Consider the following 11673-nt stretch of genomic DNA (forward strand, 5'->3'; position numbering starts at 1 on the left):
CAGAGTTACCAGCTCAGAGTCACAGAGCTCAAGGAACCCTAGGTCCAAAACTTGTGTTTAAAAGCTCAGATTCAGATGAGATGAGCACATGCCTGGGGCTGAGGGCAGACCTGAGGCTTGGTTGGCCAGCCCCATATCCTTTGGGAGTCACTCCCAACTCCCCATGGTTTGACGGGGGGACCCAGGCCCCGGGAGGGGTAGGGCCTTGCTCTCAGTCACACAGCAAGTCAGTGGCAGAGATGGGGTGAAGACCAGGCCTCTGGAACTGCAGGCCAGAGCTGCTTTACTGGACCACCCCCCAACCCCAGCCCACCCTTCCCTGACCCACCTCCCTGTTGTGCCCCTCCATTGGCCCTCAGCCCTGTCCGCTTCCCGTCTGCCTTGGTCCCAGGTCTGCGATGGCAGAAGATGCCTTATTTTGCCTTCTTGCTCCCAAGCCCAGCATGGGAAAGGAGCTAAGTTAATGCTTGTGGAATTTTTTAAAAAGCTCAGAAGCCTGAGTAATGAGTGGAGGGTCCCTGGTGGCCCAGTGGATAGGAATCCACCTGCCAATGCAGGGGATGTGGGTTCATCCCTGGTCCTGGGAGACTCCACACGCCGCGAAGCAGCCAAGCCCCTGCGCCGCAGCTCGGGAGCGCGCGCTGCAGCGGCTGACGCCGGCACGCCTGGAGCCTGTGCTCCGCGCGGAGGCCCATGCGCCGCAGCGAAGAGCAGCCGCGCCACCGCGACTAAAAGCCAGGGCGTAGCGGCGAAGACCCAGCGCAGCCAAAAATACACAAACAGGATCTAAAAACTTCCTTTTTTAAAAAAAGGAGTGGGGACTCAGGACCTCCCTGGTGGTCCAGTGATTTGGGTTTGACCCCTGGTCGGGGAACTAAGATCCCACATGCCGGGGCGGGGAGTGGGGCCACTAAGCCGGAACGCGGCGCATCTGCCGAGCTGGAACGCCACAACCAGAGAGTCCGCGAAGAATCACCGAGAGGCTCCTGTGCGTGGTAGCTGAGACGCGATGCGGGCAAATAAGTTAAAAAGCGTAGTTCAAGCGGGGCCCTAGACATGGGCAGGTGACTAACGATCGAAAGTGTATGATGTATAGATTTCATTAAAAAAAAAAAAGGATTGGAGGATCAGTTGTAGACTCTGGAGCCACACCACCTGGGTTCAAATCTTGTCTCTGCTGCTTGTGATCTGTGTGATCTTGAGTAAGTAACTTAACCTCTCTGTTGCACCATGGCAAGAATACACAGAAGAGCTGGACAAAAAAGATCTTCATGGCCCAGATAACCATGATGGTGTGATCATTCCCCTAGAACGAGACATCCTGGAATGAGAGGTCAAGTGGGCCTTAGGAAGCATCACTATGAACAAAGCTAGTGGAGGTGATGGAATTCCAGTGGAGCTATTTCAAATCCTGAAAGATGATGCTGTGCAAGTGCTGCACTCAATATGCCAGCAGATTTGGAAAACTCAGCAGTGGCCACAGGACTGGAAAAGGTCAGTTTTCATTCCAATTCCAAAGAAAGGCAATGCCAAAGAATACTCAAACTACCGCACAATTGCAGTCATCTCACATGCTAGTAAAGTAATGCTCAAAATCCTCCAAGCCAGGCTTCAGCAATACGTGAACGGTGAATTTCCAGATGTTCAAGCTGGTTTTAGAAGAGGCAGAGGAACCAGAGATCAAATTGCCAACATCCGCTGGATCATGGAAAAAGCAAGAGAGTTCCAGAAAAACATCTATTTCTGCTTTGTTGACTATGCCAAAGCCCTTGACTGTGATGAATATAATAAACTGTGGAAAATTCTTCAAGAGATGGGAATACCAGACCACCTGACCTGCCTCTTGAGAAACCTGTATGCAGGTCAGAAAGCAACAGTTAGAATTGGACATGGAATAGACTGGTTCCAAATAGGAAAAGGAGTACGTCAAGGCTGTATATTGTCACCCTGCTTATTTGACTTATATGCAGAGTACATCATGAGAAATGCTAGACTGGATGAAACACAAGCTGGAATCAAGATTGCCAGGAGAAATATCAATAACCTCAGATATGCAGATGACACCACCCTTATGGCAGAAAGTGAAGAGGAACTGAAAAGCCTCTTGATGAAAGTGAAAGAGGAGAGTGAAAAAGTTGGCTTAAAACTCAACATTCAGAAAAGTAAGATCATGGCATCTGGTCCCATCACTTCCTGGGAAATAGATGGGGAAACAGTGGAAACAGTGTCAGACTTTATTTTTTGGGGCTCCAAAACCACTGCAGATGGTGATTGCAGCCATGAAATTAAAAGATGCTTGCTCCTTGGAAGGAAAGTTATGACCAACCTAGATGGCATATTCAAAAGCAGAGACATTACTTTGCCGACTAAGGTCCATCTAGTCAAGGCTATGGTTTTTCCAGTGATCATGTATGGATGTAAGAGTTGGACTATGAAGAAAGCTGAGCGCTGAAGAATTGATGCTTTTGAACTGTGGTGTTGGAGAAGCCTCTTGAGAGTCCCTTGGACTGCAAGGAGATCCAACCAGTCCATCCTAAAGGCGATCAGTCCTGAGAGTTCTTTGGAAGGACTAATGTTGAAGCTGAAACTCCAATACTTTGGGCACCTGATGCAAAGAACTAACTCATTGGAAAAGACCCTGATGCTGGGAAAGATTGAAGGTGGGAGGAGAAGGGGACGACAGAGGATGAGATGATTGGATGGCATCACCGACTCAATGTCATGAGTTTGAGTGAACTCCAGGAGTTGGTGATGGACTGGGAGGCCTGGTGTGCTGCAGTCCATGGGGTCACAAAGAGTCGGACATGACTGCTCGACTGAGCTGAGCTGAGCTGAGCTGTTGCAGGATGAAACGGTGCTAGCAGGCTCCGCCCGCTGTGGCTGTCTTGTGATGCACTTAAAGGGCTTGGTGCCTGGTGGCTGACTACAGTTCACATAGGCCCTGTGCCGAAGCCTCCCCGAAGGGCTTACGTGGAGCCCCCTAATCTCATTTCTGTCTGGATCCTGACACTCTGTCTCCGGCTCCATTAAGATGGAGACTTGGGCTGGAAGGGCAGAGGAGCTGCCTTGTGCCTGGGGCCCTCTTTCCAGGAAAATCACGTGAGGCAGACGGAAGAGGCAGGTTCCTGGGACTTCCTGGTGGTGGTGGTGCTGCTGCTAAGTCACTTCAGTCGTGTCCGACTCTGTGCGACCCCATAGACGGCAGCCCACCAGGCTCCCCCGTCCCTGGGATTCTCCAGGCAAGAACACTGGAGTGGGCTGCCATTTCCTTCTCCAATGCATGCAAGTGAAAAGTGAAAGTGAAGTCGCTCAGTCGTGTCCGACTCCCAGCGACCCCATGGACTGCAGCCCACCAGGCTCCTCCGTCCATGGGATTTTCCAGGCAGGAGTACTGGAGTGGGGTGCCATTGCCTTCTCCGTCCTGGTGGTGCAGTGGATGAGAATCTGCCTGCCAGTGCCGAGGGCACGGGTCCAATCCCTGGTCCCAGAGGATTCCGCATGCCACAGAGCAACTACAGCCCTCGACCCACAATCACCGAATCTGAGCTCTAGAGGCCTCGAGCGGCACCTGCTGAGCCTGGAACCCATGCTCTGCATCAAGAGGAGCTGCCGAAACGAGAAGCCCCAGCACCGCAAGGACCGCCCCTGCTCACCGACATAGAACCCCCGAGCGAAGCAGCACAGACCCAGTGCCACCAAAAATAATTGATAATAATAATAATGATAATAAAGTGGTCAGTTCTCCAAGGCCCTCCTGGAAGACCTGTCTGGGCCCTAGGGGTGGGGGAGGTGGGCTAGAGAAGCACCTGGAAGCCTTTCCTCTTCCACAAACAAAGATCAGGTCGCACCCTCCCAGGCCCGCTGTGGCAGCCAGAGCCAGATGGTGTTTAGTGTAAGCTCGGGAAATGCTAAGCTCCTGTAAAATCTCTGTGCTTGTTTTCTGAACGAGGAAACCCAAGCTTCCACCCTCTGACTCTGCCCTCACCCGGGAGAGGGTCCTGAGGAGCAGGGAGGCTGGGGTCTGCCAGGCTGGGGCCCCAGGCAGGAGCCTCTGGGCGGCGGGATGGTGCTGTTTAGGGTCAGCGCAGCGCGCCTGGGCTCACCCCGAGCAGCCCCAGGCCCGTCCTGAGCTCTGGAGCCCTCCAGCGCCTGGACTCAGGGGCAGCTGTCCCTGGGGGTCTGAGGCATGCTGTGTGGGGGCGGGGAGTGGGGGCCCTGGGGAGCCTCCCTGAGGGGCATGAAGCCGGGCCTCAGTCTCCTGATGCGTTCAATGGGACAGCCCCCACAGGGCTGTGAGGAAGAGGTGAGGTTTCCTCCTCCACCCGCGTGCCCAGCTCAGGGAGGGCCTCAGTCACGTGTTCAACCCTCAGCCGCCCCTGCCCTGGGGACTGCTCCCTGGGGACTGCTCCCTGGGGAATGACCCCTGGGGACTGCCCATTCACTCCTTCAGCCCACAGGCGGAGCACCTGCAGCTCAGTTCAGGCTTCCGACGCTATGGCTGCGCAGTCACACTGCCTGGGGGTTGGACTTGGTGACCTTGGGTAAATCATTTCATCTCTCTGTGCCTCAGTGTCTTCACGGGTCCAGTGTGAGAGGAACTGAAGTGGCATGTGGTGAGTATAAAACTATCAAAAGCGGCTATTCCGGAGGAAAGGGACACCGATTCGAGTAAAAGCGGGGCTTCTGAAAGCTTGGCCCTCCCCCAGCCCGGAAGGCGGGGCTGCCCCGTCTGAGGCTGGGGCGCCACCTGCTGGCGGGAAGCTAGGCCTGCAGCCCCCCCCTCTTCCTGACGGCTCTCAGACTCCCTTCCAGCCCTGTCTGGGGGCTCCGCTAGTCCAGTGATTCTCAGCAAGGGGAGGACAGAGGAGGGGATGTCAACGGTCCAGGCTCCTCTCTCACCACGTCTCTAGGACGGATCATTACTCCCTTTGCCTGGATTAAGATGCAGCTTCCTCCCCTGCCTTCCTCTCCCAGCACAAGAGCTAAGGAATCTTTTTTTATAAGGCAGGTTGTGATTTCCAGCAGTCCCCACCTCAGAGTAAAATAAGAGAGCTCCCCGCGGCCTGCGAGGCCTCCCGTGAGATGGCCCCTGCCGCTTCCCTGGCCTGTTCTCAGTGTGCACGCACATCCTCCCCGCCAGCTGGAGGACAAGCTCCTTGGTGGCAAAGCCTTGTCTGTCTGTCAGTGCCCATCCCAGGGCCTAGCCCAGAGCCTAGCACGCAGTGGGCGCCCAACAAATACTTGGAGAACGAATGAGTGGCTACTCCAGCAAGACTGAATGACCGCCCCTTCCCCCTGGAGCGCTCCCCACCCTTGTTGCTTGCCTTGGTGTGATGCACTCACTGGCCAGCTTCTAGTTTAGACGCCACTTCCTGCATGAAGCCCGCCTTGCTCTCCTCTCCTGAGTGGCCTGGGCGCCCTCCTCCAGCCCCAGTCTCGTTCTGTGTGCCTTACTGCTGCACGTACCAGGAGTCACGACAACAGTCGTCTTCTTTCTCGCCTCCCCTACCAGGCTATGAGCTCCTTGCGGACAGGGTCTGCTCTCTCTCTCTAAACAGGTCCCCTCTGTTTAGAAGAGACCCTGCCAGGAGGAGAGGCCATCTGCTGTAGGGCTGGTTTGTGTTCTAAGCCCAACTGCACCTGTCTATGGGCCTTGAGTGCATTCCTCAACTTCTCTGTGCCATGGTTCTCTAATCTGCAAAATGGGTTAAAAAAAAGGCGCTTCTCTGTACTGACATTTGGAAGATGTCATTTCCCTGGCACAGAGCAAACGGTCAATACATGTTAGCCACCAGTGCTTATGTGTGCATGCTAAGTCGCTTCCGTGGTGTCCGACTCTTTGCATATCTATGGACTGTAGCCCACCAGGATCCACTGTCCATGAGATTCGCTAGGCAAGAATACTGGGGTGCGTTGCCATGCCCTCCTCCAGGGAATCTTCCGGACCCAGGAATTGAAACTGTGTCTCATATGTCTCCAGCATTGGCAGGCAGGTTCTGTACCATCAGTGCCTCCTGGGAAACCCACCAGTGTTTGTAGGAACCCGGTAAAGCATTAGTGAATAAATGAACATTCAGCAATTTTAATCCAAGAGCCTTGAGAGCCTCTTTGTCAGCTACTCTCAGACCTCCCTCTCCCCTCACAGCAGCGCCCACTTCCTGCTGAGGACCAGGACTGCCCCGCGCGGGAGGCACAGAGCTCCCGCACCTACTTTTCTGTCCCTAGGGGCAGTGTAAGCCTGGCATGCAGGGGTGCTGAATAAATAATACCTCATTTTCATCTGTTCAAGCATGGTACTCCCTTCCCTTTCTGAGTACTTCCACCCCCTCCTGAGAAGCCAGTTCCCCTTATTTTCCACCCCACCTGGTCCTTAAATCGCCCATCCTGAGTCCCATGCCCTCCCGGTGATCCCTGGTGACCTACACCCTCGCATTGAGCGAGGATGGCTGCAGTCACTTAACCGCCCCTGCCCGTTGTGCTGGGAGGTTCTGACTCCTGCCCCTGGGTGAGAAACCAACCCGGTGACCCTGGGGAGGGTAGTTCCCAGTGCTGGCACCTTCTCATCTTTTAGATCATACTTTGTCCCCACTCAGAGAGGCCGTTCCCAACCACAACATTCCCTATGAGGAATGTTGCCAGGCACTCCCTATGAGCCCAGTGGTTAGGACTCTGCGACCCCGTCTCAGGGGCACAGGTTCGATCCCTGGTTGGGGCAGCAAGATCCTGCACGCCATGCAGTGCGTGCTAACTGGCTTCAGTGGAGTCCGCCTCCTTGCACTCCTGTGGACTGCAGCCCGCCAGGCTCCTCTGGCCATGGGATTCTCCAGTCAAGAATGCTGGAGTGGGCTGCTATGCCCTCCTCCAGGGCGTCTTCCCAACCCGGGGATGGAACCTGTGTCTCATTGCAGGCAGAGTCTTTGCCGCTGAGCCACTGGAGAAAACCCTGCATGTCAAGAGGAGCAGCCATTAAAAAAAAAACAACAAAACACCCACCTGTTTGTTCCGCCATTTTCTGTCCCACCCCCTTGCTCAGTTTCTGCACAGCACTCATTACACTGTTCGAATAGTCTTTATTCGGTTGTTTAACCTTTCTCCCCCACCCTCAAGAATACAAACTCCAGGAAAGCTGCAGTGTCTTTTCCAGTGCTTTGCAGAGCTGGCATTTGGGAGATGCTGCATTAGAATATGCTGCGTGAGTGAGTCAGCCTCATTCTACGTGGCGGTGCCTTATCCTGCTGCCGCTGAAAGGCTAGCAAAGATGGAGAGGGAGGAAGAAGTAGGGTACTAGGCTGTTTCAGATGTCCTTTAGGATCTAACTCCCCTTCCCTGGCTCAGGTACAAAAGCCTTCTGCTCGGCTGGGGAAGCAGGAGCGGACGCTGGGAATTGTGCCCGGCCCCCCGAGCCTCTCCGCCATGGCCAGGCTCCTGCAGTTAATCCGCTTGTGCGCAGACGCAGGAGGAGAGGGCCTTGAGGGAGCCGATGACCGTTCCCCACGCGGAGGACCTCGAGGACACGGCCTTCACGGGGCTCCCCTTGGCCTCAGGAGCCTCCGCAAGGCCTCCGGGGCTGGCCGGGGGTGGAGCTGGGGGCGCAGTCCCTCCGCAAGGCTCCCTGGCCTGGGCAAGGCCCCCCGCACCTAGCGGAGCCTCCGGAGGCAGGTTGGGGGCCTGCTTTCCCCCGCATAACAAGATGTAGGTCTTCATCGGAGGGACGGCAGGTCCCGGGTTGGGACCAGGGGTGCGGGGTGGCCCTGGGGCCGCTGCCAGGGAGATCTGCTTCCCTCGCGCACAGTCGATGACGAAGGTCAGGTGGGCTCCGGGGACGGCCTTCTGCCGGCGCGCTGGCCTTCCACCTGGAAGGGAGCAGAGGGCCGGAGGTTCGTGCTGGCGCAGCGCAGGGCTGGCTCCAGCGGTTTGCGTGTTCGTCCTCTCAGCGGGGAGTTTTTCTGTTAATTTAATTTTTATTTTATATTGGGGTATAGTTGATTTGGGCTTCCCTGGTGGCTCGGGGTAAAGAATTCGCTTACCATGCAGGAGACGGGGTTGGATCCCTGGGTTGGGAAGATTCCCTGGAGAAGGAAATGGCTACCCACTCCGGTATTCTTGCCTGGAGAACCCCATGGACAGAGGAGCCTGGGGGGCTACAGTCCACGGGGTCGTAAAAGTCTTAGCAACCAAAGAACAACAGTTGATTCACCATGCTGAGTTAGTTTCAGGTGAACAGCACAGAGATCCAGTTATATACATATCAAAGATATATCCATTCTCTTTTAGATTCTTTTTGCATATCTGTTATTACAGAATTTTGTATAAAATATGTATTTACTTATTTATTTGGCTGCACAGGGTCTTAGCTGCAGAATGCCGAATTTTTTACCTTTGTGTCACGTGGGACCTTTTAGTTGAGACGTATGGGATGTGTTCCCCAACCAGAGATCAAGCCCAAGCCCCGGCACGGAGAGCACGAGGTCTTAGCCAGTGGACCGGGGAAGGCCTGTTATCACAGAATACTAGGTAGACTTCCCTCAACAGGGATTTACCTGTGTTTCGTGTGTGCTGAATTGCTTCAGTCGTGTCTGACTCTGAGACCCTATGGACTGTAGCCCACCAGGCTCCTCTGTCCATGGAGATTCTCCAGGCAAGAATCGTGGAGTGGGTAGTCTTTCCCTTCTCCAGGGGATCTTCCCCACCCAGGGATCCAGCCCATGTCTCTTACGTCTCCTGCGTTGGCAGGCGGGTTCTTTACCACTACTGCTACCTGGGAAGCTCTAACTGTAGGTTAGTTGACACACAAAAATGGGAAGCCAGTGGGGCTTAAGAGCATGAATTTCAGCACTGGAGAGGCCTGAGTATAAACCTGTCTCCTCCCCACCCCCCATCAGCCCTCTGCCTTCCAGGAGCACAGAGCCCACCACATCAGAGCCTCTCAACCCCACCACACCTACAAGCTGCCTGGGCATCTTGTTAGCATGCAGATTCTCTGGTGGTTCCATGGTAAAGAATCTGCCTGCAATGCGGGAGACCTGGGTTCGATCCTTGGGTTGGGAAGATCCCCTGGAGGAGGGAATGGCTACCCACTCTAGTATTCCTGCCTGGAGAATTCCATGGACAGGGAGGCCTGGCAGGCTACAGTATATGGCGCTCAAAGAGTCAGACGTGTCTGAGCGACTAACGCTTTCACTTCACTTTCTGGTACAGCAGGTTTGGGCTGGGGCCTGACGGTCTGCATTTCTGAGAGGCGCCCAGGGAATGCTGATGCTGCTGGCCCACAGAGCACAGTGTGGTGAGTAGTAGGAGGAAAGCCCGACTTCCTGTCACAGGTGAGGGAACCGAGGCTCAGCTGGTGCAGGCGTCGGTGGCCTCAGGAAACACTGCTGCTCCCCCACCCCCCACCATACTCTTATCTACCTGTCCTCTCTGCCCTGGGGATCCTTGCTCTGTCTTTCCCCACCAAACAGGGAGCAGCCATGAGCCAACCCAGGGGCTTATCAATGAACCAACCCGGGGATTTATCCATGAAGCAAGTGCCAGAGCAGGTCTCTCCGAATCCAAAGCCTTTGCTCTTTGAAAAAAAAAAACCAGCTTTCAAGTTGCCCAAATGATAAACAAAACCATGCTCTTGACTACGTGCTCGTCACCATGACCCAGGCTCAGAAGGAAGCTTCTCTTCTGCTAAGTTAGTCAGCGCAGGAAACGTGGCTGATCCTGGAACAATGCCAGTTTGAACTGTGGACCCACTTACCTGTGGATTTGTTTTCGATAAGTACCCATTCCTACACGATCTGCGGTAGGTTAAGTCTGTGGGTGTGGACTCTCAGATACAAAGGGATGATTGTAGTTATAACCTGATTGTCCACTGCTCGGAGGATCAGTGCCCCAGCCCCCAAGTTATTCAAGGGTCAACTGAAATGAAGCTCACCCGTGGCTTGAGAGTCTTGGCAGCCCCGGAGGGAGGCTGTCTGTCCTTTCCTGCCACCCCCACTCCACAGCCTCCCCAGCCCCTCTCAGCTGCAGGGCTGAGGCCCCCTCTGTCACCTCTTACCTGAGCTGGTCTCCAGGCTCGCCTCAAGGCCCCCAGGGCGGGCACTCGGGTCTCTGGTGTCTTCTGAGGGGGCCGTGACTGCTGCCATGGCGCCTGGCTCAGCACTGGCAGAGGAAGCTGTTCCCAGCAGCCTTGTCCAGAACGCGGGTCCGCACCCAGGACCAGACCTTTTATATTCACCAGATCCGGATCTGCCGAGTGAATTCCACCGGGAGCCACAGGAACTGGCCTCGAGCAGTTGGGGGATTGCTTTGATCAACGGGTTTATGTCAACAGGATTGCAGTCAGGCGGCTGGGAGGCAGGCCTTCTACCAAACACACACAGTTTCTTCCAAGCTCAGTGGCTTCCTCCCTTGGGACGAGGCTGGGGACCATCTCTTCCAGGTCTCAGTTTCCCGAACCTCAGTCATTGCCTGGCTGCATTCCCAGTTTTTAGCTGTTTTATTTATTTTTGGTCCCACCTAAGAGAAGAGACTGGCAGAAGATGAGATGGTTAGATAGCATGACTGACTCAATGGACAAAAATTTGAGCAAACTCCAGGAGACAATGGCGGACGGAGTTCTGGAAGGTGGGAAGTCCAAGATCAAGATGCTTATCGATTCTGGTGTTTTGTGAGGACCTGCCTACGGTTCATAAATAGCTCTCTTTTTGCTGTGTCTTCACTTCACAGAAAGTGCAAGAAAGGTCTCTGGGATCTCTTTATATAAGGGCATTAACCCCATCATAAGGGTTCTACCCTCATGACCTAATTAACCCTCCCTGAAGACCCCATCTCTTCAGTTCAGTTCAGTTCAGTAGCTCAGTCGTGTCCGACTCTTTGCAACCCCAAGGACTGCAGCACACCAGGCTTCCCTGTCTATCGCAAACTCCCAGAGTTTGCTCAAACTCTTGTCCATTGAGTCCGTGAGCCCATCCAATCATCTCATCCTCTATTGTCCCCTTCTCCTCCCACCTTCAATCTTTCCCAGCATCACGGTCTTTTCCAATGAGTCAGTTCTTTGCATCAGGTGGCCAAACTATTGGAACTGCAGCTTTAGCATCAGTCCTTCCAATGAATATTCAGGACTGATTTCCTTTAAAATAGACTGGTTGGATCTTCTTGCAGTCCAAGGGACTCTCAAGAGTCTTCTCCAACCCCGCAGTTCAAAAGCATCAATTCTTTGGTGCTCAGCTTTCTTTATAGTCCAACTCTCACATCCATACATGACCACTGGAAAAACCATAGCCTTGACTAGACAGACCTTTGTTGGCAAAGTAATGTCTCTGCTTTTTAATATGCTATCTAGGTTAGTCATAACTTTCCTTTCAAGAAGCAAGTGTTTTTTAATTTCATGGCTGCAGTCACCATCTGCAGTGATTTTGGAGCCCAAAAGAATAAAGTCTGTCACTGCTTCCCTTGTTTCCCAGTCTATTTGCCATGAAGTGATGGGACCAGATGCCATGATCTTAGTTTTCCGAATGTTGAGTTTTAAGCCAACTTTTTCACTCTCCTCTTTCACTTTCATCAAGAGGCTTTTTAGTTCCTCTGCACTTTCTGCCATACAGGTGGTGTCATCTGCATATCTGAGGTTATTGATATTTCTCCCAGCAATCTTGATTCCAGCTTGTGCTTCTTCCAGCCCAGCATTTC

General features: G+C 53.8%; 1 protein-coding gene across 1 annotated transcript; it reads right to left on the minus strand.

Annotated features, from left to right (window-relative positions):
• Nucleotides 1-7431: 7431 nt before the first annotated feature.
• SRARP (steroid receptor associated and regulated protein) lies at nucleotides 7432-10130 on the minus strand. Its single transcript, XM_052658484.1, has 2 exons — nucleotides 10043-10130; nucleotides 7432-7853 (listed from the first exon to the last, which is right to left on the minus strand). Exons 1-2 carry the CDS (start codon nucleotides 10128-10130, stop codon nucleotides 7432-7434), a joined length of 510 nt encoding a protein of 169 aa, XP_052514444.1.
• Between the last annotated feature and the right edge of the window lie 1543 nt (nucleotides 10131-11673).

Source organism: Budorcas taxicolor, chromosome 2, assembly GCF_023091745.1.
Source record: "Budorcas taxicolor isolate Tak-1 chromosome 2, Takin1.1, whole genome shotgun sequence".
Lineage (NCBI taxonomy): Eukaryota > Metazoa > Chordata > Mammalia > Artiodactyla > Bovidae > Budorcas > Budorcas taxicolor.